Source organism: Antechinus flavipes, chromosome 5 (assembly GCF_016432865.1).
Source record: "Antechinus flavipes isolate AdamAnt ecotype Samford, QLD, Australia chromosome 5, AdamAnt_v2, whole genome shotgun sequence".
Taxonomy (NCBI): Eukaryota; Metazoa; Chordata; class Mammalia; order Dasyuromorphia; family Dasyuridae; genus Antechinus; species Antechinus flavipes.
In genome coordinates, this window is record NC_067402.1 from 247,225,041 (window position 1) to 247,251,674 (window position 26,634).

Below are 26,634 nucleotides of genomic sequence, written 5' to 3' on the forward strand. Positions count from 1 at the left end.
TCAGAAATTAGTTGTCATCTTTACTGGCAGAATGAGTACTCATAGGTATCTTTTCAAGTATGGAATAAATTTCTTTATTATAGATGTATCTTAAGGGTTAATATTAAGATTCTATCGTCTTATGGCGGAAGACTTTTTAGAAAGTATGGTTCCCAAAACTGGTACACTTTTTACTAAATACCATTGAATAGTAGCATAGTGTTTTAGTGAGATTTTAATATATAAATTAACATACATTGCTAGAAATCAGTCAGTCTGAAATTAGTGAGAGAGAACTATCTCTGTTTAGAGAATGTAATTCAATGGTGAAAAAATGTTTTGGTTGAATAAAGACAGTCATAATAAAACATTAAACTTAAATTTAAGCCACTGTTTTCTATTGAGGAAAAATATTTTAAATTAGTTGCATTGTTTTAAGCTCACCATCTGTTAATAAAAAGATGTTTTATTTATTCTAATTTTAATTAATACTTTGTTTCAATTCAATGAAATTTTTTCATCTCAATATGTTCTTTTTAAATTCACAAAAAAGCTGAATGAGGCCCTTTTGTTAATTTGCTAAGGCTTAGAATGTCATAGATTCATAAACTCAAAAGATCATTTTAGATCTAAGGGGACTTTAGGAACCATATCTCTCACTTTACATTTGAGAAAGCTATAGCTCAGAAAAGTTACGTAACTTGGCCAATATTGCACAGCTATTAAGTGTTAAACATAGGATTAGAATCCATAATTCCCCCCCCAAGGTATCAGTGAAGCAATTCCCCAGAAAACTATTAACACTGTGTGAATAAAATATTTCACATTTTCTTACAATGATTTTTAATGAAAATGTGTGCAAATAAATTTATTTAAAATATGTACAAATAAAATTATTGCAATACATTTAAATATTCAATCTAGGTTTTAATTCTATTTTACTAATTTAAAAGCACCTCAAGAGCAGTGATTGTCTAATGTAAGTCATATCTCTCAAAGAACTTGATACAGTGATCTAAACATAGTAGATGTTATGAACTTGGGTCACTGGAAGTTTAGAGGTATCCTCAACAGAAAAGAGGCAAGCTAAGAATCAGGAAGATACAGCAGAACAGGCCAATCTTCTGGTAGTTTAAGTTCCAGGTTAACTTAAAAAGAGATTGGGGAAAAATTAATATTGGAATATTGTTAAGTTAATGAGAATAGTGCAAAATAAAGCTGGAAAAGTAGAATAGAATCAAAGTGTGGGGGTTTTAAACATTGTTCATTTAGTCAGTCCACAGGCACAAGTTCTTTCTATGTGCCAGGATTGTGGCAAATGTTGGGACTAAAAAGAAAAGTAAAAACAGTTCTGCTTTCATGGGGTTCATATTTTAAGGGGGGAGATTATAATCAAATAACTAAATATATAGTTCTGTATATATACATTCCATCTTCTTTGCCTGTTCCTTGAATCCAGGGACAATTCCAAGAATAAAATAAGCCTTAAATCATATTTACTGTAGGATGAGTGAAGGATGGTTGGAGAAAGGAGAGGCTTTAGTCACTGGGATAATTTCTGAATCTATTTCAATAGTCTAGAAGAAGTGATGAAGGTCTAAAATAAGGCGCTGATATATGAATGCAGGTTAAAGAATGCATATAAGAGTTATTGCAGAATTAAAATAGATAGGAGTTGGCAAAAGATCCCCAATTGATATTTAGAGGGACAGAGAAAATCTTGTCAAAGATAACTCTGATGTCTCTAGTCTGCAGGAGCAGGATCAAACATGAACTCTTCTGTTTGTCATTGAAAGTCTTACACAATATGGGATATTCCTACTTCTACAGTCTCCTGACCCATTATTCCCATCCATGCATTCTTTGTTCTAGTTATCTTGGTCTAATTACTGATTTTCACATTTGACACCCTTTTTCCAAGTCTATGTCTTTGCAATGGATTTTGCAATGCAATTCATGACTAGAATGCTCTTCCTTCTTCTTCTTCTTCTCCTTCTTCTTCCTTCTTCTTCTTCTTCTTCCTTCTTCTTCTTCTTCTTCTTCTTCTTCCTTCTTCTTCTTCTTCCTTCTTCTTCTTCCTTCTTCTTCTTCCTTCTTCTTCTTCTTCTCCTTCTTCTTCTTCTTCCTTCTTCTTCTCTTCCTTCTTCTTCTTCTTCCTTCTTCTTCTTCTTCTTCTTCTTCTTCTTCTTCCTTCTTCTTCTTCTTCTTCTTCTTCTTCTTCTTCTTCTTCTTCTTCTTCTTCTTCTTCTTCTTCTTCTTCTTCTTCTTCTTCTTCTTCTTCTTCTTCTTCTTCAACTTTTTATTGACAGAACCCATGCCAGGGTAATTTTTTACAACATTATCCCTTGAACTCACTTTTGTTCTGATTTTTCTCCTCCCTCCCTCCATCCCCTCCCCCAGATGGCAAGCAGTCCTATATATGTTAAATATGTTGCAGTATATCCTAGATACAATATATGTGTGCAGAACTGAACAGTTCTCTTGTTGCACAGGGAGAATTGGATTCAGAAGGTAAAAATAACCGGGAAGAAAAACAAAAATGCAAACAGTTCACACTAATTTCCCAGTGTTCTTTTTTTGGGTGTAGCTGCTTCTGTCCATGATTGATCAGTTGGAACTGAGTTAGATCTCTTTGTCGAAGAAATCTACTTCCATCAGAATACATCCTCATACAATATCGTTGTTGAGGTATATGCTCATTTCACTTATGCTCTTCCTTCTCATCTGTGCTTCTGTGAGTCCCTAATTTCCTTCACATTTCAATTCAAATGTAATTTTCCATATAAGGCTTATTCTGTTATTCTCTAATTGGCTGTTAGTGGCTTCCCATCCAAACCTATTTTACTTTTCTTTCTATGTATCTTGCATCTTCCTATATATGTGAGCATGTTGTTTCCTACATTGGAGTGTGAGATTTTATTTATGTTAGGAACTGTTTCACTTTTGTCTTTTTGAGCTTAACCAAATGCCTGAAACACAATAGTCATATAAACATGTTTGCTCGTTGATTTTTGCTTCAGTAGAAGTGGGGAGGTTAGCAGGATGAATAGTTTTTTGAGGAAAGATAGTGAGTTCATTTCTGAATGTGTTAATTAGTGAGTCATTAGCAGAGCATTTAGGTGGAGATGTCTAGCCAGAAGAAGGAGATATAAAACTGGAACACATAAGAGAGATTAGGCCTAAATATATAGAAATTTAAGTTTTTTGAACAGATATAATATTTAAAACCATATGTAGAGAGAAGAGAAATGAGAAAAACTCTTGAGTATAGCCCTATCTAAGAATTGAGGGATATGCAGAAGATGAACTATTGGAGGTAACCATGAAGGAAGTAGAGGTAGAAATAAGAACAAAGCCAAAGGTCATAGGAGCCAATGAAGGAGAAGGTTTCTGTAACACTTAAGCATTACTGATTTATAGCTTCTGCCAAATTCCTGCTCTGATGCCTTGTCTCATGTATAAAAGATAAATAGGAATGGATTAGATAAAATTAGATTTAGAGTTGGTTGATTAGATAGATTCAAAGCATAATTTTTAATGGTAAAGATCAACATAGGAGGTCTTCAGTGGAATAGCCCAAGAATCTGTGCTTTACCCATATTGTTTAACATTTTTATCAATGATTTACATGAAACAATGGATGTAACACTCATTAAATTTACAAATAACCTGAAGCTGGCAACATATTAGATGCCAGAGTCAAGACCCAAAAAGATCTTGAAAGACTAAATAAATCTAATTAGATGAAATTGAATAGGGATAAATGGAAAGTCTTACCTTTGGTTACAGAAAAGTCTGGCTTGATAATTTCATCAGCATCCATAAATTTAATCATCAGATTTATACAGATTATTTCCATATCTACATATTTATCCTTGTCTTACTTTTAAGCGCCAGTTCTTCATTACAAATGACTTTTTTGCTATGTAAAACTGGATCTTCAATAAGGATCTCAGAAACAACATGTAAAAAAAAGAAATCTGAACTCTTTCAGATCTGTTTTTATTTGTAGTGATTGTTTTATAACTCGTTCTTTTCATTCTTCATTCTTCTTCAGTTCATAGAGATCTTCCAAGTTTCCTCCCAAAATGCTCATATAATCACAATAATATTCCATTAAATTAATATATCATAATTTATTCAGAATCACAATAGGTGGGCTTTCCATTAGTTTCTAGGATTTTGCTATTATGGAAAAAATCAGCCATAAATATTTTTGTACGTAAGGACACTTTTCTTTCTTCTTTGATCTCTTTGGGGTTATATACATAGTAGCAAGATTATTTTGGGGGAAGTGTTTTTAAATTAGTGATTTGGGGACATAATTCCAAAATGTCTCTGTCTTAATTCAGAGCTCTACCAATGATCCCACTTGGATCAGCCCCATCATTGCTTTAGTGTATCTTTTTTTCCCATTGCCTCTCCAAGATTTGTCATGGTTTCCCCCCATTTTCCATCATCTTTGCCAGTGTCAGTTTGATAGGCCTAAGTTGGAATCTCAGAGTTGCTTTAATTTGCATTTGTCTAGCGATTAATTACAAATTTGGATTTTTTTCCACATGAAGTTGTTGACTAGTTAGGTTTATTCCTTTGAAGACTCTCTTCACATATCTTTTGATAATTTTTCTTACAGGGAATGAGTCCTCAATTCCTTACATGTCTTAGATATAAGACCTTTATCAGAGATATATATTGCAAAGACTGTTCCCCAGTTACCTGATCCTCTTCTAATTTTTGCTGATTTGATTTTGGTTATACACCAAAAACTTCTAAATATTATGTACTTAAAGTTCTTCCTTTTATTTTCTGTGATCCCCATTATTAACTTTTTTCTTACACATAGATTAGAGAAGTAATATCTTTCTTTCTTCTTTAATTTTCTTAAATTATTGCCTCGTATCCAAGTCAGATATCTATTTGTAGCTCATCTCAGTTTTTGATATAAGCTGTTGGACTATATCTAATTTACAACAAATTGATTTTTAGATTTCTTATCAGTTTTTGTTAAATATCGAATCCTTATTATCTTCAGGTTTATATTATATATCATTAATTTAATGCTATTGTGTTCATGTGCTTTTGTATGTTGTACATCTAATTTATCCTATTTATTGACCTCTTCTTTTGAATCAGTATAAGTTGTTCTGATGATTATTATTTTGTAGGATAACTTGAAATCTGATACTGGTAGACCTACCTTCTCATTGTTTGTTTTTTTTTTTTTATTATTTTCCTTGAGACACCTGGGCCCTTGTTCCTCTACATGAATTTCATTATTATTGATTTTTCTAATTCTCTAAATTAATTCCTTGGTAATTTTTTCTATTGAATAACACATAATCTACTGAATAACACATTAAGAGATAGGTAATTCTCAAGAATTTGGGAGGTGATAGTTCCACTATACTTTCATCTATTCAGACTTCATCTGGAGTGTTGTATTCAATTGTAGGGGTTTTGATAAGAATGGAAGTGATCAAATTGGTAGCATTCAGAGGAATGCAATCAGAATGGTGAAGATTTTTTACTCCATGTCATATGGGGAGCAAATAAAGGAATTGACATGTTTATCCTGGAAAAGAGAAATCTCAGGAGGGGCATAAGAGCTGTTTAGAGTATGCTAAGGATTGTCTTGTGGAATAAATATTAGCCTTTTTCAAACTTAACCTCAATGAATCAGGAGTGATTAGTTTACATTGCTTAATAATAATAACTCTAAGCAAAGTTAAGCTTGATGCCTGGGAAAATTTCCTAACGACTAGGACAGTCTCAAAGTGAATTGAACTGCTTTTAGAGATGATGGGTTCTTCCTCCTTGGAGGTCTTCAAGCAGAAACTGGGCAATTTACTTTAGCTGTGTTATTATGCTTATTCATGTCCTAGTTGAATTGGACTTGATGGTTGCTGAAATCCAACTCTCAAATTCTGTGATTCTCTATAGGAGTGGCCCAATATTATGTTGGAGAAATACAAACTCTGGCAAATCATATAAAGTAGAAAGACTTAAATTAAAACTGAGACTGACTGTATATTATCTGAGCACCAGCCTGGCTAAGACCAAAGAGATTCAACATCAATTTGACCACAGGGTCATGATATATATATATATATATATTATATATATATATATATATATATGTGTGTGTGTGTGTGTGTGTGTGTGTGTGTGTGTATGACATATATATATGTGTGTATATATGTATATACATATATACATACACATACACACACACACACACATATATATATATATTTAGTGGGAACTTTCAAAAATTATTTAGAAGTTATAGAGAACCTGTATTCTGGTCATTTAAAAGAGGAACCACACTAATGTAAATTATAAATCATTGGATTATTGAAATGTATGATAGCTTCACCAAGAGTAATTTTTATTTTGGAGAAACACTCTGGGGATTATGTTTTAATCAGTGTAGGAAGTTATCTGTTGAGAAAACTCCTTCTGTATGTTACAGATAGACAAATGTTCTACAACTAGTATTTTTCAAAGTGATACCTGGAAGCACTGAACTATTATATGGTTTGTCCACATTTTCTCAATTAGTATATGTTAAATGTAGGCCTTGGGTTGATAAGATCATAGATTTAGAGGTAGCAGGGACCTCAGTCCATCTAATCAAAGTCCTTTATTTTACAAATGATAGGGAAACTAAGATCCAGAGAACATAAAAGACTCAAAGTCACAAAGTCAGTATCTAAAGCAACATTCAAACCCTGATCTTCCTAACCCCATGTCTAGAACTCAAATTGTGCTAAATTGGAGGCTAGCTTTCTACATATTATGCCACATCATCACATATACTTTTAAAGCCTTGATATTTTTGTTAAATGCTAAATTTCCATTTCCTTTTCATTTAGCCTTAAAGAGAATATTGCTATTATTTAATATATTAGTCTATTATTTATTATTCTTCATGAATTTCTCATCTTATCTTCTTATTATCAGATGCATCTATTATATAATTTAATTTTTTTATCATGTTACTCACATCAACCTTTTTCCCTGATCCTAATTTAAACTTCTTAAATATTTCATATAGTTTCTTGTCAAATTTTGGGATGGTTATCTATATATACTGTTAAAATTGGTCTCCAGACTAAGCTTTTGGTGTCTTAAAATTAAAAATCGTAATTTCATTAAAACTAATTTCACTAAAAACTAAAACTAAAAAGCTTAATTTCAGCTTCATTCTTTTTTTCACTAATGACTTGTCATATTTTTCAGATCATATATCTATTTTCCTCTGGTGGCGTCAGCCATCTCACCATCATTTTTACACACTTAAAATTGTAATTTATCAGGACATTTCTGGCCTATATAAATGATGTTGATACTTTTTCTTCATAAATATTTACTTACAGGTTGAATAAGAACTGATAGGTGATTTCATTCATTTGGGAAAATTCCAGCTGGGGCAACTCCCTCTACCAATACAGTTTGGTACTTCCTTTTCAACTTAAACTCTTAAGATTTTATATATATGTATGTATATATGTATATATATATTTTTTTTCATTAAACATTTCTCAATTAGAAGTAGTTTTTTAACCTTCCTTTAAAAAAATTTAGATACAAATTCTCCTGTTCTTTCCTATACTCCCCTCCTCCTTCAAAGCAATTTGAAAAAGAAGTTATGCAAAATATATTTCTGTGCTATCTAGCAACCTAGACTCTTTTAAGAGTTTCTTAGAATACTGACAGGGTAAGTAACTTTTTCAGGGACGCATAGCTAGTATGTGTCAGAGATCTTGGTTTCAAAAACAAGCTATTCTCCTTGCTTGTTGCTATAATTTCAATTTGAAAGCGAAAAGTCATTTCCTCACTTCTATTCTTATTGTTCTTCCTTATTGAAAATAAGGTATAAATGCATCATTAAATATGAAATGTATTTTGGGGTTGATTATGCTCAAATTGCCTACATAGCTTATTTACTTTATTTCCATGTAATTAGAATTAGATAAAAAGACAAAATTCTCAGGCATATTTAATGTAAGTAATATTAAAAAAAGATCTGGCTGTTATTCTGATCCTTGAAGGTCCTTAAAGACTATGTATTGCCTCTAAAATAAACATGAAATCCTTATTCTGGCATTCAAAGCCTTCCATTACTTGGCTCCCACCTACTTTTCCATGGTTATTTTGTGTTATTCTCCTTTTCATGAATTCTCCATTCTTGGCCAACGTTCAAGGATCTAGAGAATATAGTGGCAGGGTAGATCACTCTCTAAATTACTAGGAAAAGTGTAGTTGATAATTTCCTGCCCATGCTAGAGGTCTGAACCAGAAATATCTGTGTCAAAAGTCCTGTCTCTGACATGTACTGACTGTAAACCTCAACAACTTATGTAACATTTCTATGCTCTAGGAAGCTTTCTACCACATAAGTGCCAGAGAAAATGCTGATTTGTATTGATAGAGGGATTTCCTCATCAAAAGTTCCCTAAATCAATGGAATAATAGACCATATATGCCTAATAGAGTAAGTAGGACTTTACAGATGTCTGTCTACAATCATTAGGAAGAAGGCAATGACTAGAGTGTAATGTCAATTCTTGGGTCTATTCCAAGGGGATGCTTATGAGAGGTTTCAAAATCTTTCCAGAAAATGGAAGGTAGAGGGAGACATTAGCAGGAAGTTTGGGAAGAAGGGGTCCATGGTCTAATATGCCTCACAAAAACAAAAAGCAAACAAACAAAAGCAACTGGTTGCTCAAATGTTTTGCTTTTTCTTTAAATGTTAGAATATTCAACATTTAGAAAATATTTGATGTGGATTAACTTTAAAAAAATCCATTATAACATTGAAACCACTGTGGAACTGGGGATGTCACATTCTGGTCTATTACCGTTATGAATTTCAGTCCTGAAGAAAAAGCTTGGTCTCTAAAGAATGAAGTAAAGGTTTTTTTTTTTTTTTAATAACCTCTTACTCTTTGCTCAAGACCCTAGAATCTTGTGGAAAATCACCTAGAGCTTAGGCCAGAATCTCATCTGGAATCTTCCCCAACAGGTATTAGAAAACTACTGAAGGTATAATAAAGAATAGGTATAGGATAGTTATTTATTTCCTCAACACAAAAGTCTTGTTTCGTTGAATGTAATTTTCATTGCATCGTGGTCTGAAAAGGATGCATTTACTATTTCTGCCTTACTGCATTTGAGTTTGAGGTTTTTATGTCCTAATATATGGTCAATTTTTGTATAGGTTCCATGAACTGCTGAAAAGAAAGTGTATTCCTTTCTGTCTCCATTACATTTTCTCCAGAGATCTATCATATCTAACTTTTCTAGTATTCTATTTACCTCTTTGACTTCTTTCTTATTTATTTTGTGGTTAAAGTCTTGTTTCAAACAAAAGATACAGACTAGAATGGATAGATTTTTTAACTTATCTAGAATAGATAGGTAGTTTTTTACTACATAAAAAATTGTTACTGTAAAAAAAGGCATTTCCTTTTTCTTTTTTATTCAGGATAATTTTAAATGATATTCCCAAGCATATGTCTTCTGATTAATTAAATATTTTCAAAATTATTTCAGTTAAGATGGAAAACTTAGAATTTTATTCTTTCTTAAGTTTTACAGTACTATATCTATTTATAACTCATTAATGTTTTCCTTAGCTCCAGGCAAAGTGGTGAATCTTACTGTGGAGACCTTCAATTATTCAGCAGTCAATTTAATTTGGTATTTGCCTCGGCAACCAAATGGTAAAATTACCAGCTTCAAGATTAGTGTCAAGCATGCAAGAAGTGGAATCATAGTGAAAGATGTCTCAATTAAAGTTGAGGATCTTCTGTCAGGGAAGTTGCCAGAGTGTAATGTAAGTATCATAAAATGGCATTCCTTATTTTAAATATTTCCAGAAAATTCTTTCATTAAAATTAATGTGTAACCTTATTGACATAATTCCTTATTCTTTTTGTTTACATGGATCTCCTTTTTAATGTCAAAATCTTTCCTAGTCCTCACCTCTTCTCATATGGTAGCAGCCATATTATTAAGCAAGGACCCTTTATTATTTTTTAACCACAAATATTTTTAATCCCTTTGAAGATAACAGTCATACTATTAAGACTTGTTCATTGAAAATATTTATGATGATATGCATATAATGACTAGTGTCTATCAAGTAACCAACCAACCAATCAATTTATAAACCAGACACTATGTTTTAGGTGCTATGTTATTTTGAGGATTAAATAAGATCATGGACATAAAGCACTTTGTCAACCTTAAAAATAAATGTTGTCTATTAATTTAAAAAAACTCTGTGCCAAGCACTGTACTAATATATGAAGATACAAAGAAAGGTAAACAAAAACATGGTCCTTATACCCAAGAAGCTTACATAGGAAGATTGGGAGGTGAGGGAAATCAAAGAAGTATTAAGTTTCAAAAAATTCTTAGGCAAATTTTAAATTTAAAGGAGGTAAAAATTAAGCTGAACAAGTGTCCTCAGAATTTTATACTATATGTGCACTTATTTGTAATAAGATAAATTTATATTTATGTTTAATCCTCAAAATAATCTTGTATTAATTATCATTACATTTTATATATTTGATTTAAATATATCAACTATTATTTGAAAATTTAACAATTTATTTAATCATATAATTAATTGGTTATTATGTAATTGTTACACAACATATAAATGTTATGCATACAATATATAATACATATAATATGATATGCATATATACCTATAATAATAACATAATGTTATGTAATGTATAACTACTTATTATTATGTATTTTTCCTCTACTTCATCTGGATAGTGAGATCTAAAAGGATTAATAGAAGTCAGCCAGTGCTGGACAGTTTATATGATCTTAAAGAGTTGATTGGGATATTAAGAGATTAAATGCCTTGACCAATTCCAAATACCAATAATGTCCGAAGTTAAACCCAGAGGAGGAGCTTGAACTCAAGTCTTTTTGACTCTGAGTTCAGTTATTTATCTATTACACCAATGTTTTCCAAAGTGAGGACCAGGTCCTTTGGGAACCATATTTTTATTCCAGGATTGTCATAGACTGGCCCCAAACTCTGTGTTATCAGTCAATAACAAAATGGAAATATAAGCTGTATCCCATCCTCCTGATTAGACTTATCTTTATCCTCAGAAATTCTCAATTCAGTTCCCTCTGTCTTGAGATGCCTGACTCCTCCTTTCTGATTAGTCCTTTGTGTCTCTTAGGCATTTATAGCAATAGTAGATCTATTGGGAAAATTTTACACCAAACCCTGACCCCTCAATCACTTCATGGCTATTGTAGGCATTCACTAAGAATGGGTTTTGCCCTGAGTATAGTGCATATAGATCATAACCCTGCCTTCCCCTGTTTCTTTTTGGACAAGATAGACTGAGTCACACCGAATGATTAGGCATGAATATGTCATGATTTTTATTATTTTTCCTTTCAAACTTCCCTAATTAGAGTCAACCTTTCAGTCATACAAGTTGTCACAATCTCCACCTCATCTTTGATTTCTCACTTTCCCTCGTCCCTGATATCCAGGCATTTACCAAATCTTGTCCTTTATGCTTTCATATGTCTAACATTTGTCCTCTTCTTTCTGCTTAGCATTAGCCAAGCTCTTTTTTACCTGGACTACCAAAGTAATCTCCTAAGCAATCTCCTAACTTCACATCTCTCCCCTCTCCAATCAGTATTCCATAGAGTTGTACAAATGCTTTTCCAAAAGCATCGTTCTGATCATGTCACTTACTCCTTACTCAATAAATACCAAGGACTCTCAACTGATTTTACTATAAAAGAATTATTTTATTTTAAATTATTTTTAAATTTATCTTTTAGATCAATTTTAGAATAAACATAATCATGAATATAGTAGCATTATATGTAATTTATAAATAAGTCAACATACATATCAGTACATGCTTAAATTTAAATATATATATATGCACATCATTAATCATATATATAATATATCATATATATAATATAATATATATATATCCATTTTACATATTAGGATACTAAGGTTCAGGAAGATTAGATGTTTTAAGTCATGGTCAAACAACTTTAAAAGAATGGAAGGGGACTCTGACCATACCTGAAGCTGGTAGATGATATGTTTAATAGAACACTGGATTGGGAATCTATAAATCTGTATTCAAATCCTGTTTCAGACATTTAATAGATGTGTAATCCTATACAAGTTTTTTAATTTCTCTCAAACTCAGTTTCCTCATCTGTAAAATGAGCATAATAATAGATCTTCCTGACTCCAGTCCTCAGTCCACTTACTATACCACATAACTGTTTTTAAAGATTTTTATATACATATATACAGAGAGATATTATATATATATATGTATATATATATATATATATGGCATAATTTTTAAGTGGTGTAGCTTTGCAAGTCTTAATTCAATATAAAAATGTTAGCTATTATATCTCCAGATCCCAAGTCATGTACTCTTTCACTACACTACATTTTCCATAGTCTACACTCCATCCCTTAGAATAGTGCCTGTGTACATGCTAAGGACTAAAGAATTGCTAGTAGAATAATTAACTCAGTAAATATCAAATGGTAATGGACATATCACACCATTGTATTTTCCTTTCATATTGAATCATTTTGTTCAATAGGAAAATAGTGAATCTTTTTTATGGAGTACAACCAGACCTTCACCAACATCTGGTAGAGCCACATCACCTCCTAGGATCACGTATATACCCAGTGCCCTGGCAATGAGTCGAAAAAGTTCGGTGTGGAATGAGCCTATCAGTTTTGTAGTAACCCACTTGAGGCCATACACCACATATCTGTTTGAAGTCTCTGCAGTTACTACAGAAGCAGGCTACATTGATAGCACCATCGTCAGAACTCCAGAATCAGGTAAGTATCCTTTAATGGGAATGAGGAGGTGGATGAGGATTAAAAAAAAAAGATAGAAGAAGAAAGACTTAAATTACAAGAAAAAGGTTATACACACAAACACATACATATACACATACATATATACATACCTACTTATTTATGATTAAATTTTTTTCTTAAGGACCACGTCTTAAACCAAAAACAATCTGATTCTAATTGACCACTAATAAGTTCTAGGTCATTTGGTCATTGTTTGGATCTTGATTAATTCAGACTGAATGTAAGTGACATTCATTTCTGCTTTGGCCAAAAGTCCCGAGAGTCCTTCCCTTTCTAGATCATTCATTTATTTATTTAGATTTTTTTTTGGGGGGGGACTAGCAAAAGAGGAGATTCTTTCAATTGCTATTTAGTCTTAATCACTGAATTGGTGCAATCTCAGTCAAAATGAGATCTGTTGAAGACCTTAGCTTAAAAAAGCCATGGTCTTCCATCTTTACAGGGCTATCTCTAGTCATTATGAAATAAATCTTGCCACTGGATCCAGATGGCCCTAAAGGGAAAAGTGAGGCAGTGACCTAGCAGGAGTCCTCCCTCACTTAAATCCAATTCACTTGCATGCCATGGCATCACATCCCGGATGTCAGGTCCTTTTCAAGAATGAAGGACAAACAGTATTGTCAAATGAGTGAAAATGATCTCTTACTACTTTCAATTGGATTTCCTTTAATAATCCTCTTTGTATTTGAGGCTTCTCTTTAAAACAAAGCAAAAGATCCTTAATAACATCTGATGATGCAGCTTCAAATTTCTAATAATCTTTTCTACTACTCGTGAGGATATAGAAAGTATAGAGGATATTAAAAAAAGAAGGAAGAAAAAATAAAAGGAGAAAAACATTGAGAGCCATTTTCTTTTATCTAATTCTTATAATCATAAATCTCACCATTGGTAGGTTTTACTTTTTCTTTGTTTTATTGTCCAGATCAGGAAGTCTTAATCTAGTTTCTGTGAACTTTTTCCAAAACATATTTTGATAAGTGGCTTTCAGTACAATTGGTTATTTTTGTAATTTTATGTGTTTTTGCTTATGGATTTTAAAAACACATTATTTATTCAATGCATTTTATGCATTTATTCTGAGAATACTACAGTCTTGTGCCCAATGCCAAATATTAATGTGAGATAAGAGCAAAATTGTCAGTGGTAACCAGGAGCTCCATCCGTATGTCTAATACAGATGTATTATACCCAATAAAAAGGATGGCATAATCAGTTTTAAACTTCTATACAGGCTATTGTCTGCTTTTCAGACATATTTCAAGAAACCATAAGTGTAAAAAAAAAAAAAAAGAAACCATAAGTGTCATCTGATTTAAAAGTATCTAAAATTTGATTCAGAAATAAAAATCTTAGTAAAATTGAAATATAAAATAATGCACAGGTAAATAGAACTTATCCTGTAAAGATACATGCTACCAAAGAAAAGCCAGTAATCACCACAAATATTAATTGGTGCCTATTATGTATTAAGTGGTGGGGATATCTTCAAAAGCCTAATGGGGAAAAAAACAATACAGCAGAGGAAGCTGAAAAGTGAGAGAAGTATTTGAAGATAGGACATGTTGGAGAAGTCCAAAAGATTGCAGTGAATGAGATGATGAAATGAAGTGAAATGAAAAGATGGCTTGTCTGGGCACTCTTCCTAAACGGAGACCCCTTCAAGGAGCTTTCCACTGTCCAAGCCTGTAAGTAGAGGGAGAAACGGAACCCATGAATAGAAAGTATTGAGGAGGTGTGAAAGTCAGGGCTGAAGTGATGGTGCAGAAAATCCTGGGCATGATGGAAAATTCCAGAGGAATGTAACTAGGTATATATATATATATATATATATATATATATATATATATATATATATATATATATATATATATATATATATATAACATAATAAACTATGTGATCCATTTTCTTTTTCTTTTTTTGTTTTTCTTTGTTTTCTCTTATTTTTATAAACACACATTGCTTTATGAGGAAAAAAAATTATGGCAAAATGGAAAAACCATGGGAGAGATAAAAAACCCAGAAAAAAAGAAGTGAATATGGCATGCATTGATTTATATTTGGTCTCCTTAGTTCTTTTTCTGGATACCAATGGCATTTTCTGTCCAAAATCTATTGGGATTGCTTTAGATACTTGAACCGTTGAGAAGAACCAAGTCTTTCATAGTTGATCATCTCACATTCTTGCTGTAATTGTATATAATGTATTCCTGGTTCTGTTTGTTTTGCTCAGCAATAGTTCGTATAAATCTTTCCAGGCCTTTCTAAAATCAGCCTGTTCATCATTTTTATAGAACAATAATATTCCATTACCTTCATATACCACAATTGATCAGCCATTCACCATAATTTTATTTTTCAAATTAAAAATACACATGTTCTGCTAATTTGATGTCTTTTCTGCCATCTTTTTAATATTCTATTATATAAATTTGCTGCTCATAATAACTATGATGTAAAGTGTAGAGAGCTGGACATGAAACTATGAAATACCACTTCCAACCCATAATTGGTAAGCCACTTCACTTCTCAGCTCTCTAGCGCAACACTTAGAAAAATATTGACATTGAGTTCGCCATAGCTTACAGTGATTAAAAAGAAAAGAAAAGAAAGTTTCTTCATCTGGAAGTTTCTCAGACTAATATAATTTCATGTCCAATTCCAACCTCTATTACGTAAAGCTAATTAAAACTCTTTAATATGAATGAATACCAGTGATTATCCATGAATTTTTCTGCAGTGCCTGAGGATCCACCTCGGAATTTGGCAACAGGAAACATCACAGAAAATTCTTTTTCCATTTCCTGGGATCCACCAAGTATAGTAACAGGAAAATTTAGTTATAGAGTTGAACTGTATGGACCAGCTGGTAAGCCTGAAACACTTTTATGATCACCTTTTGGGGGAAAGATCATGACATAAGGCAACTAGGTTTCTGTGATTTACAATTCTGAGCATGGAAGTGAAATGTAGTAAGGATATTTGAGACTTTTAAAACGTTTCATTGAAAAGAGAGTATAACTTTGCTGTGCAAAATGTAAGCTGTTTAATTCATCAAGCAACGAAGCAGAATAGTTCTGAGAACATTTGTTCTTGATTGGGAACAATGGAGAGACTCAGGTTTCCTGCAATCTTTTCATCAGATTGCTCATTTACCATGCAACAATGAAATTCATGTGGTTTTGCTTTTGAACTTTAATAAATTAAACAATAAAAAGACACAACCATTGGGGTTTAATAATATATGGATTTTGAATTATTGGAAAGTTTAGAGAGGTTGGGAATTGGCTGAATCTATCTGGCCTCCTAGACATTTGTGTACTTTTTTTGTGTATGTATGCTATTATTTATGGAGGCAGCTAGATGGTGCAATAGATGGATCATTGAATATGGAGTCAAGAAAGACCCCTCAAAAAACTGCTATGTATCCAGAAATGTCACATCAAAATCCAATATTTCAAAGTAAAGGGGAAAAATATGTTACACGCAGCCAGAAAGAAAGAGTTTAGGCATCAAGAAACTACAAAGAAGATCATGCAAGACTTAATAACAACTATAATAAAGGAAAGAAAATACTGTATTTTTAGATTGCATAGGGCAAAACATTAAGGCTTTCAACTTTACATCTAACAATTTCAGCATAGTGAGAAGTAGCAGCAGAAGACAACTCCTAAATGTTTCCTCATTATATTTTAAAAATTGTTTTATTTTATTTTTCAGTCCTAAGTTCTGTCCCTTCTACCTTTATTGATTAAAAAAAGCAACAAAACTCAAAGTTCATTATAAATATATGTCCTCAACCAAAACAAATCCTTATACTACTAGCCTTCTGATCTTGTTTTTGTATCTACTCCTAGTTTCAGAGGACTTCTTTCAAATAGGTTAATCCAAATTTATTGACACCTAATTAAAATCTGGCATGAATTTTCACACAGTACACTTATAAAAATATTTCATTTATAGCTTATAGAAAGGTATAGACAGGAGAAAATTATACATTTAAGCACTTTTCATCACTTAAGTGGTTATTTCCAATAAAAGAGACAACTTATATAGAAAGAAAAGACATTTAAAGCATTATATTTTCTCTCCTTTGGCTGGTTGTTCTTTATTAAAAAAATAACCACAAAAGCAAAAGAAGAAAACTAGACCTCCTGTCCAGTATTTGTAAACATTGGAATTTTTAATTTCAAAAGTATCATATAGCCACAATATAATTTGAGACTTTTAATATTGCTAATCATCAGAAGCTTTGACATAAAACAAAACTGTTAAAATTGTACATCAGGGAAGATTATTGACTACATTACATTGTTTTAAATTGATAACACAATATTTTAAAAATAATTAGCTATAATTATTTTTATATTTTAGGAAACCCAGATATAATGTATTTGATTTGGTGGGTAAACAGCATGAATTAGAATTTTTATCACTCAAATTGAATCTAGCATTCAGTATCACAATGACCAGGAATGACTTAGATAAGCTTGTAATATGTATCTTCTCTCTCTCTTTTTCTCTTTCTTTCTTTCTTTTTTTTTTTAGGTCGTATTTTGGATAATAGCACAAAAGACCTTAAGTTCACATTTACTAATCTGACACCATATACAACATATTATGCATATATTGGTGCTGAGACCAGTGCAGGAATTGGACCCAAGTCAAATCTTTCCATTTTCACTCCTCCAGATGGTAAGAACAATGGTAAAATATGAAAAATGAGATTTTTTAAAAAAAGAAATATATAAAGATTTTAGGGTGGTGAGCAAAATAAAGAATGCATACTTAAACATTATATATTGGAGCACTGAGTGTAGCAATGATGTCCAAGTAAAACAGAAATGCATCCCTATAGGCATTATATTGATTTAGAAAACCACAATTTGACATCTATTTTTTGTTACAGTTTTATTCATTTAAAAATATTTCTAATTACATCTTCATGTGGTTCAGGCTGTACATGATAATTTTGCAGCTAAGATAGTATTTTTGACACTTCTGTTGTAAAATATACCTCATTTATCAATTTAATAGAGTTAGTATGGTATAATGCATGAAACACATGGGTCTGAAATCAGGACACCTGGTTTTCAGTCCTCCCCTTGCGTCTTAATAACATTACTGATCATTGGCAAAATAGTTTTTTAGAGCCTCCATTTCATCAGTGAAAGGGAATAACATTTGTGTTGTCTAATTGAGATAGCAAAAGTACTTAGAAAATCTTAAAGCACTAAAGAAATGAACTTTTATTACCTCATTATTCAGTTGCTAAAATATTTGCAAATTAACTATTTATGCCAAATCTCTAAATATAATACAATTATAGTATAGCAAACTGTTTAGTGGCTCAAATGCCCCAGGCGACTTCACAGTATTATTAGTTGCAAAGAATGTTTAGGCTTGCATAAGTGGACAGAGTTTCTTCTCATGAAGGCATCCCTATACATGATATCACAAATCCAGACAAACACATAAAACACACACACACACACACACACACACACACACACACACACAGCCACAGTAATTTTTTAAACAGCGAAGGATAATAGAATGTTTATGGGATTAATTTATAGCATGACTATAGATTTTATGAACATTTTTCTATGTGTTACAAAAACAAAAATTAGCACTATAAATTTTAAAGTTAATATTTCTTCTAAAAGGGAAAAATGTTGCCTTATATATTGCATATGAAATAGCTGTTTAAAAATAGATGATGACAACATATATGTGGTACATTTAAAAACAAATATTATACTAGATAATATAGTCATATAATTGAGATAAATTATATTGATTTTTTTTCTTCACTCCTGGGATTTATTGACATATATATATATATATATATATACATATATATGCATATATATATATATATACTAAAATGTTTAACTGAAGTTCTATTTTTCTTGGGTAAGGCTCCTGTGAAGCCCACTTCTATTCTATTCTATGACTTCAGTCATTTCAGTTCCATCCTTCTCTTTGAGGTCAGTACACTAGAAAGGTTTGCCACATTTTTCTCCTGTTCATTTTACAGATGAATAAATTGAACCAAACTGAATTAAGTGATTTGCCCAGGGTCACACAGCTAGTTAAGTGTCTAAGGCTTCTATTTGAGCTACAACTCAGTTGTAGGGTCAAGATCCATGTTCAAAGACCTGGATTTAATCCTGGCTTTGCTATTTACAACTTCTATGATCTTGAACAAGTGTGTGACCTTAAAAAAGTCATTTATTTGTTTGAGAATCTGCTTGTTGAAAGAGTCAGATGGAGTGATTTCTAAGGCTCTTCAGGATTTAATCCCAATCGAAAAGCCTTTGTTTCTCTCTAGGATTTTTAATACTTAAGTAGTTTTACATTATGCAAATTACTTGATTCCAGAAGTTTTAAGATACTACATAATTACTAACATATATGAAAATAAGAAAGAATTATTTTCATTTGGTGGGTAAACAGAAATTGACAGATAGAAATTCAACTAGATGAAACTTTTAAATATTTGACCATTAGGTGGCAGCAAATATTTGAAAATAGTGACTTTTTTCTCAATGAAGAAATGAATCTATCTATCTGTCTGTCTGTCTATGTCTATACATCTGTAGATCCATCTATCCATTTATTTACATACTTACCCGTATACTTATATGCATATTAAATTTGCTTTATAAGAACTTAAAAAATTTTAAGTCTTTTCCTTCTTTCAATAAGAGAATTTTAATGTACATTAATAAATTTAGGAAAGAAGAGATCTGTTCTTTAAAGTTAATCAGCTAGCATTTTTAGTGAATCAACTAGCATTTATAAAGCACCTACTATATGCCAGACAAAACACTAAACACTGTATATACAAAGAAACACAAAAAATCTGTCCCTATTCTCAGAGCCTTAGATCTCTTTAATGAAAGATATAAACAACTACATTAATCATAAAATTTCATAGAAATCTGAACCAAAAATTTTTGTAATTTTCTTTTGTTTGAAAACCTTGCTGTGACCTTGAAGGGTGTGAATGTGGGAGGTGGGTTCATTTTTCCACTTGTTGAAGATTTTTCTCTAATATCTGCAAATTTAGTGTCGTCTTTTTCCCCTCATACATTTATTTGCAATATGAATGAGATGGCTGAACATAGCCATATATGACCAATAAGAAATAAAGATCACTTTCACATTCAAGAAATGAACTCATGACCTAAGTTCTATTAACATTAGTTTAACTGAGATAAAGAGCCATTGAACACTTTCTAAAATATCGATTAAAAAAAGAAATAATAATAGCTTTACTATGGTGGCTCATACCAAGGAGAGACTATCATGCCTTGAAGACTCGTATATATTGTCACAATTTAATGACCCTTTTATAAAGGAGAATCAGATTGTCATATTTTAACTATAACAGACTGGATTTGACTAGAACAGATGCTGAACATAGAGAAGAGTTGCAATGATGTAGAGGTCAGCAAATGTTAGATTTGGAGTCAAATAGATAGCATGACAGTCTGGAGTCAAGAAGGCTTCAGTTCAAATCTGGTTTCTGACACTTATTAATAGTATGACTTTGGACAAATCATTTAACCCTGATTGTCTCAATTTCCTACTCTGAAAAGTGAACTGGAGATGGAAATGATCCAAGATCACACAGATACTAAATGTCCAAAGTTGCATTTGAACTTGTCTTTCTAACTCCAAGTCCAGCACTGTATCTCCCCAGATACTTGTGCCACCTGGTTGCCTAAGTGATACTAATTGAGTGACGTGGCCTAAATTATGTAATCTTTCTGGGCCTCAGTTTATCTGTAAAATGAGTGATTAGAATGGATCTCCTCTGAGATCCCTTCCAGCTCTAAATTTAGAATCAAGCAAGCCTATCATCTATACTTTGTTTATACCTCCCATCCTCCACCACCATTTTCTTTTAATAAAGGAAAAACTAAGTTGAATTTTAGGAACATTTTGCTCAACCCTTTCCTATGTACTTTTTTGCTTCACAATATTTTTATTATATGTAACTTTTCATAATGAACAAATCTATTGAATGTGGTTTAAGATAATATTGAAACTATAGAGTCAACCATTTGTATTGCTTTAAATATGTTTATATCTGAAAATTGATAAGCTAATTAGAGCTCACTCTTAAGACAGGCCAGACTGCCCTCTAACTTTACACTTTGCAATTCTACTTGATTTTTAACCATCTCAAACATAATCAATTTTAGTCCTTTTAAAATATTCTATAATTCTATATTATTATCAATAGTCTAAACTATACTGCTCTGCTATTTTAAGGAGGGGGAGATATCATAGTTTAGTAGGTTTTTTTTTTTTTTAACAGGAGAAAGCTTAATGGTGAACCACTTGAGTTAGGAGTTCTGAGCTGTTAAGAGACCTGAAGTCCTTTGGGTGTCTGTGCTAAGCCTGACACCAACATGTGAGCTCTTGGGAGCTCTAGGCCACTATATGCCTCAGTTTTGGTGAATTGTCCCAAGTCAGAAAAAAAAAGAGATCCTGTTAGAACTTTGTGTGCTGGTATTAGTATGGTACTTCTGAGAGACAATGAAATAAAGAAAGAAAGAAGGGAGGGAAAGTAGGAGGAAGCAAGAAACAAAGAAAAGAGAAAGTGAGAAAGAAAGAAAGGAAAGAAGAGAGAATGGAAAAAAACAAGAAAGGAATGAAGGGAGAGAATTAAGGAAAGAAATAAGAAAAAATGAGAAGTGGGAGAAAGGAAAGAGGGAAGAAAAAAGGAAGAAAAGCAAGCAAGCACACAAGAAACAGTACTTAAGTCACTGTTCTTGCAGTGATGACTTCTGGACAGCCATAAAATTCTGGTCTAGTTTGATGGTTTTAATAATATCACCAAATCTCCCTATACTTTTTTAATAGGGTGCAAAAACTGAGACATGAATTATTTGTGAGTTCCACCATGTCTGATGCTAGTCTGTTATGTAGCAACAAAACCAGAGCTTTTCAAATTCATGTTTGTTTCTGCATGACTATAACATGAAGGATAATTTCTGTCCTGGTGATTTCTGGCCTATGTCTTTATGTGATAATAATGAAACCCAGCATAACACAATGAACACCAGGCTGTCAGCTTCTTTGTTTTCAGAATTCATTCCTAGCACCCTTTCGCCTTGAAATGTACTTTCAAAATCCATCACTAATGGAAGTTAGATTTGTCTGGATAATGCAAGATAATTAAAGGGGCTAGTCTTACTTTAAATAGTGTTTGTCATCATTTTCTTTTCTCTCATTTATTTTATTTACTTCTATAAATCAATCTCCTCGGGACGCTTTCTATTTGTGTCTTTTTGTTGCAACTACTAGTTTCCTTTATTATTAGTGAGGAAGCATAACAATATTATCAATCTGAAAATATATAATATAAAATAACTTTTGGAGATTCCTTATTATACCACCTTCAAACTTGATACTTAGCCATGAATAATTATCCTGTGTGTTTGATTTTCTTTAGTTAATTTTGTATCAATATTAAAGTAGTTTGATCTAATCCATACTTCTCTGGTTTCCCTATAAGAATGTGTTCTGTAACCAGATCAAGTATCTTACTAAAGATGAGATACATGCTGTCTGCCCCATTTCCCTTATCCACTTAGCTTTTTCTTTCACCATAGAAAATGATTATTTGTTTATAACTTTTTTTTCTTGAAGAACGTAAGGGATGAATTTCCAGGGATTTATAGAACCATTTTATTTTATATACTAGGGGTTCTTACTCTGGGGCCTATAGAGCCCCAAGAGGTCTGTGGATGGATTTCAAGGGGTTTGTGAACTGGTAGGGGGAAAGTTTAAATCTTTACGTCAACATAATTGGTTTCTTTTGTGATCCTCTGTATTTTAGTCATTTAAAAACATTATTCAGGGAAGTAATTCACAGAGCTTACTGTGGATTGCAAAAGAGATCCTTGCTAAAATTTGAGAACCCTTGCCATCTACTGTTACAGTAAGTATTTCAGATGGTAATGTTGGTTGAGGGAGGAGTACTGGACTGTGGCTTATAGAAGCCATTTAAGCTAAATATCAGTTTAAATGATTTTTTACACAAATAGTTTTGATTGTAAATATTTGTTCACTTAATAGAGATTTTGGAATAGAGCTGACACAAAAAATTCTGATTGATTAAAAGGGAAAGTAATTTCCCATTTTTAAGCCATTATGATGAGGCTACATTAAACTTTCATGATAATGCTATCTTTGGCCTCTCTTTTAATGCTCTGAAAATTCAAGTTTGGATAGAGAGAAAATAGAACAGACTTTTACTTATCTCTTCCACTTGGCATAGTGGATAGAGAGCTGACTTGAGATGTAAGATCTGAGTTCAAATCTGCTTCTGAAACATATTGACTATGTGAAACTGTGTAGGTTGCTTAATCTGTTAGTACCTAGGCAACTTTCTAAGACTAGAAGTTGCAGAGGAAAAACCAATTTATATTGGTGGGAAGGAGTTTCTCCATTTGGGAGTACTTTACACCTTTGAAATCACAGGTCCCATTTCTGTCTTTAGCCTTCCATGCAGAGACTTTTGCAAAAGTGCTAGGGTACTTGGTATTCTGCAACAGCAACACACAAAATGATGACATTTTCTAAAAGTGCCTATTTCATCATACAATGAAATAAAGGGGCAGCATGGTGGGGGAGAGAATATTGGAATTGGCATTCGAAGAACAGAACTGAGACTTGGCTCTGCTATGAACTAACTATGTGACAGTAGGCATGTCCTTTCGTCTTCCTGAGACTATTTCTTCTCTTTGGAGAGAGTATAACAATACTTGAAATATTTATCTCATGTAAGGATTGTTAGAAAAATATAACATTTCAGTTTGCTCCCTTTTTCTGACCATGTCTGGTTTCTACTTCCTGGGAGGTTCTGTAGCTCTTGACTTCTAAGAGCTCAATATATTTCAGATATTTTCCCTGAACTCCCAAGTTCAAGTGATCTGTCAATCTCATAGTTCTTAGCAGCAGGAATTATTACAGGTCTGTACTACCATGCCTGACTGTGTAAGTGAAGTGTTTTGTTCAGGGTCTCATAATAGAGACCTAAATAAAATTTGACCTCAAATCTTCCACCTCTAAGAGAATCACTATTACTGTTACATCAAGTTATCCAATAGAAGCTTAATATTTGGTGAACAGAATGGTTGGATAAAAAGAGTTGATACTGTATAAATCCCTTTAAGTGCCAAATTGTCATAATTGTTTAGTAGTTTCAATTATATCCAACTCTTCATGACCCTATTTGGGATTTTCTTGACAAAGATATGAATTAGTTTACCAATTTAGGAAAAAAAATAGAAACACATTTACAGAGTACTATCAGATTTACTTAGTCTTACAGATAAAAACGGTGTCAAATGAATTAGAAAATGGAAAAAAAAAATCCAAACCTTTTGTTTTACATTAAAATCCTTAAGTATGTTTCCGAATGGACTAGAAGGTAGAATAAATATTTTGTGTGTATTAAGCCCCAAACATTTTCTTTCTTTTTTTCTTTCTTCTTTCTTTCTTCCTTCCTTCCTTCCTTCCTTCCTTTCTTTCTTTCTTTCTTTCTTTCTTTCTTTCTTCCTTCCTTCCTTTCTTCCTTCCTTCTTCCTTCCTTCCTTCCTTCCTTCCTTCTTTCTTTCTTTCTTTCTTTCTTTCTTTCTTTTTTTCTTTCTTCTTTCTTTCTTTCTTTCTTTCTTTCTTTCTTTCTTTCTTTCTTTCTTTCTTTCTTTCTCTCTTTCTGATAAACAATCATATGGCCTTAATAACAGCAGCAGCAACAACATTACAATGATTATTTCAGCTGCTCTTTACACTAACCCTGGAAAATATGTGCAGTTATCACCATTATACAATTTAGGAAACTAAGGCAAATAGAGGTTATGACATCTTATAAATGAAGAATGCATAACCTATTAGTGTGATTTATATTTTAGAATTATCTCTGATTATTGGGAAATTCTTTCTTATGTCATGCTGGAATCTTGACTGAAAGTGTAGCAGCAACTCACTGGGCTTTTAATCACAATAATGGGCCAGAAGCTTTAAATCTAGCTTTCAATTTTAAATTGTTCTAAATTGGGAATTACCTATACAACTTTTCATCCAAATTTTGTGCTTGTCAAATAAGACCAAGTGATAGGGATATTTTAGGCTGGGGACATGTCTCCATTGCAAATGGAGGGTAACTGCTCTTGTTTCCCATCTCAAAACACCCGGGTAATGACTGACCTTGACATGGTTTTTAGACAAAAGATTATGGCATGGAGCTTGAAGGGTTTTAGGGATTACAGGATTACATTCATTTCATTTTCAAAGGAAAGGAGAAGGTCCAGTGATTTCAAAATCACAGTTGGGTTCAGGAGAACTAGTTCTGGAATCATGTTTCTTCATTATCATATAAGAATAGACAAGATAGCTGTGGTCATGGAAGTCTATAATTCTGTGCTATCCACCCATTTAATCCCTAAGCACCTTTTATTTGCTGATCTGTTGTCATTCCTATTTTCTCTATCTTACCTATCATCTATAACAAGAATTTTGGGATTTTTTTGGGGGGGAGGGAAGATATGTTCCAGATTGTGAATAAACAACTTGCAATACATGTTTAAAATATCACCCAAATGGGTGATATTTTATGTTGAGTACTGCCCGTGAAGTTAATATCAAATCACTCAGAAGGTGATCATAGAGTTTTAGATTTAGAAGTGACTTTTGAGATTAATTCCCTCATTTTTATATGAAGAAGCTGTGCCAAAGGGATTATCCCATATAGTGTTGTTTGCAATTATGTGACTATGTTCATTACTGTTTATCATTTTGTACTACCAAAATCAACAAAGATTTCACAAATTTTAAATATAGAACATACTAACTGTATGTTCAAATTATTATTCATTTCCATTTATTATTCTCTTTTTTTTTACATAGCATGTTTAACTTTTTTAGTCTACTCTTCTGACCTTTTTATATATGCATACACATTTGGAATTTCTTTTATCCCTTATAGTTTTTCTACTTATCTTCTAACATTGCAGCATTTTTTTATCCTTTTAATAAAATACTGTAAACATTTTCTTTTAATGGTAGCTTGTCTATACTTTTTTCCCTTTTGCAACAAGATTACTTTAAAAAAATTAATTATTCAGCTACTGAGAGCCATCATCATCAAGGCAGAATATTCTTGAGTTCAATTGTCTTCCAGTTGGTGGCTTTTTGTGCTCTGATTCCATGATCCTATGAGCTCTCAACAGGACAAAAGCATTTGTTTACTGAATATCAAAACTGAGTGATAATCCCTTGCTCACTCTTTCAGTCTGCCTCTGAACAATCAAACCACGAGCACAGCCCACTGAGTTTTTGGCTTTCTGGTAGGTGTGTGGTCCTGTTTCTTCTTACCTATGACTTGAAAAGTCTGCCATCTTTGCTACATGACTCCCTGGTGTTAAATTATACATTAACTTGTCTGTTGTGCATTTGCTATTTCAATCTTCTATCAAGAGTTCTTCTTCTAACATGTTATCACAAAAAAGGCATTTGTATATCAATCTTTCATCTATACAGTAAGTGAAAACAAATTTGTTTGCACTCCTAAATCTCCTTGAGGGCTAGGATTATTTCCTTTTTGTCTTTGTATATCTAGCATAGCCCACTGTCTAACATATAGTAAGTAATTAATGTCCTTACAGTAAGAGTATTACAAATGTCTG

At 32.2% G+C, this 26,634-nt stretch overlaps 1 protein-coding gene across 1 annotated transcript in view; it reads left to right on the plus strand.

Moving 5' to 3' along the window:
• PTPRQ (protein tyrosine phosphatase receptor type Q) overlaps positions 1-26,634 on the plus strand; it is a 285,135-nt gene that overhangs the window by 35,707 nt on the left and 222,794 nt on the right. Inside the window, exons 13-16 of the mRNA XM_051962483.1 lie at positions 9,621-9,820; positions 12,628-12,877; positions 15,663-15,791; positions 17,471-17,617. Coding sequence (XP_051818443.1) covers positions 9,621-9,820; positions 12,628-12,877; positions 15,663-15,791; positions 17,471-17,617 — 726 coding nt within the window. The remainder of the gene's footprint in view (positions 1-9,620; positions 9,821-12,627; positions 12,878-15,662; positions 15,792-17,470; positions 17,618-26,634) is intronic.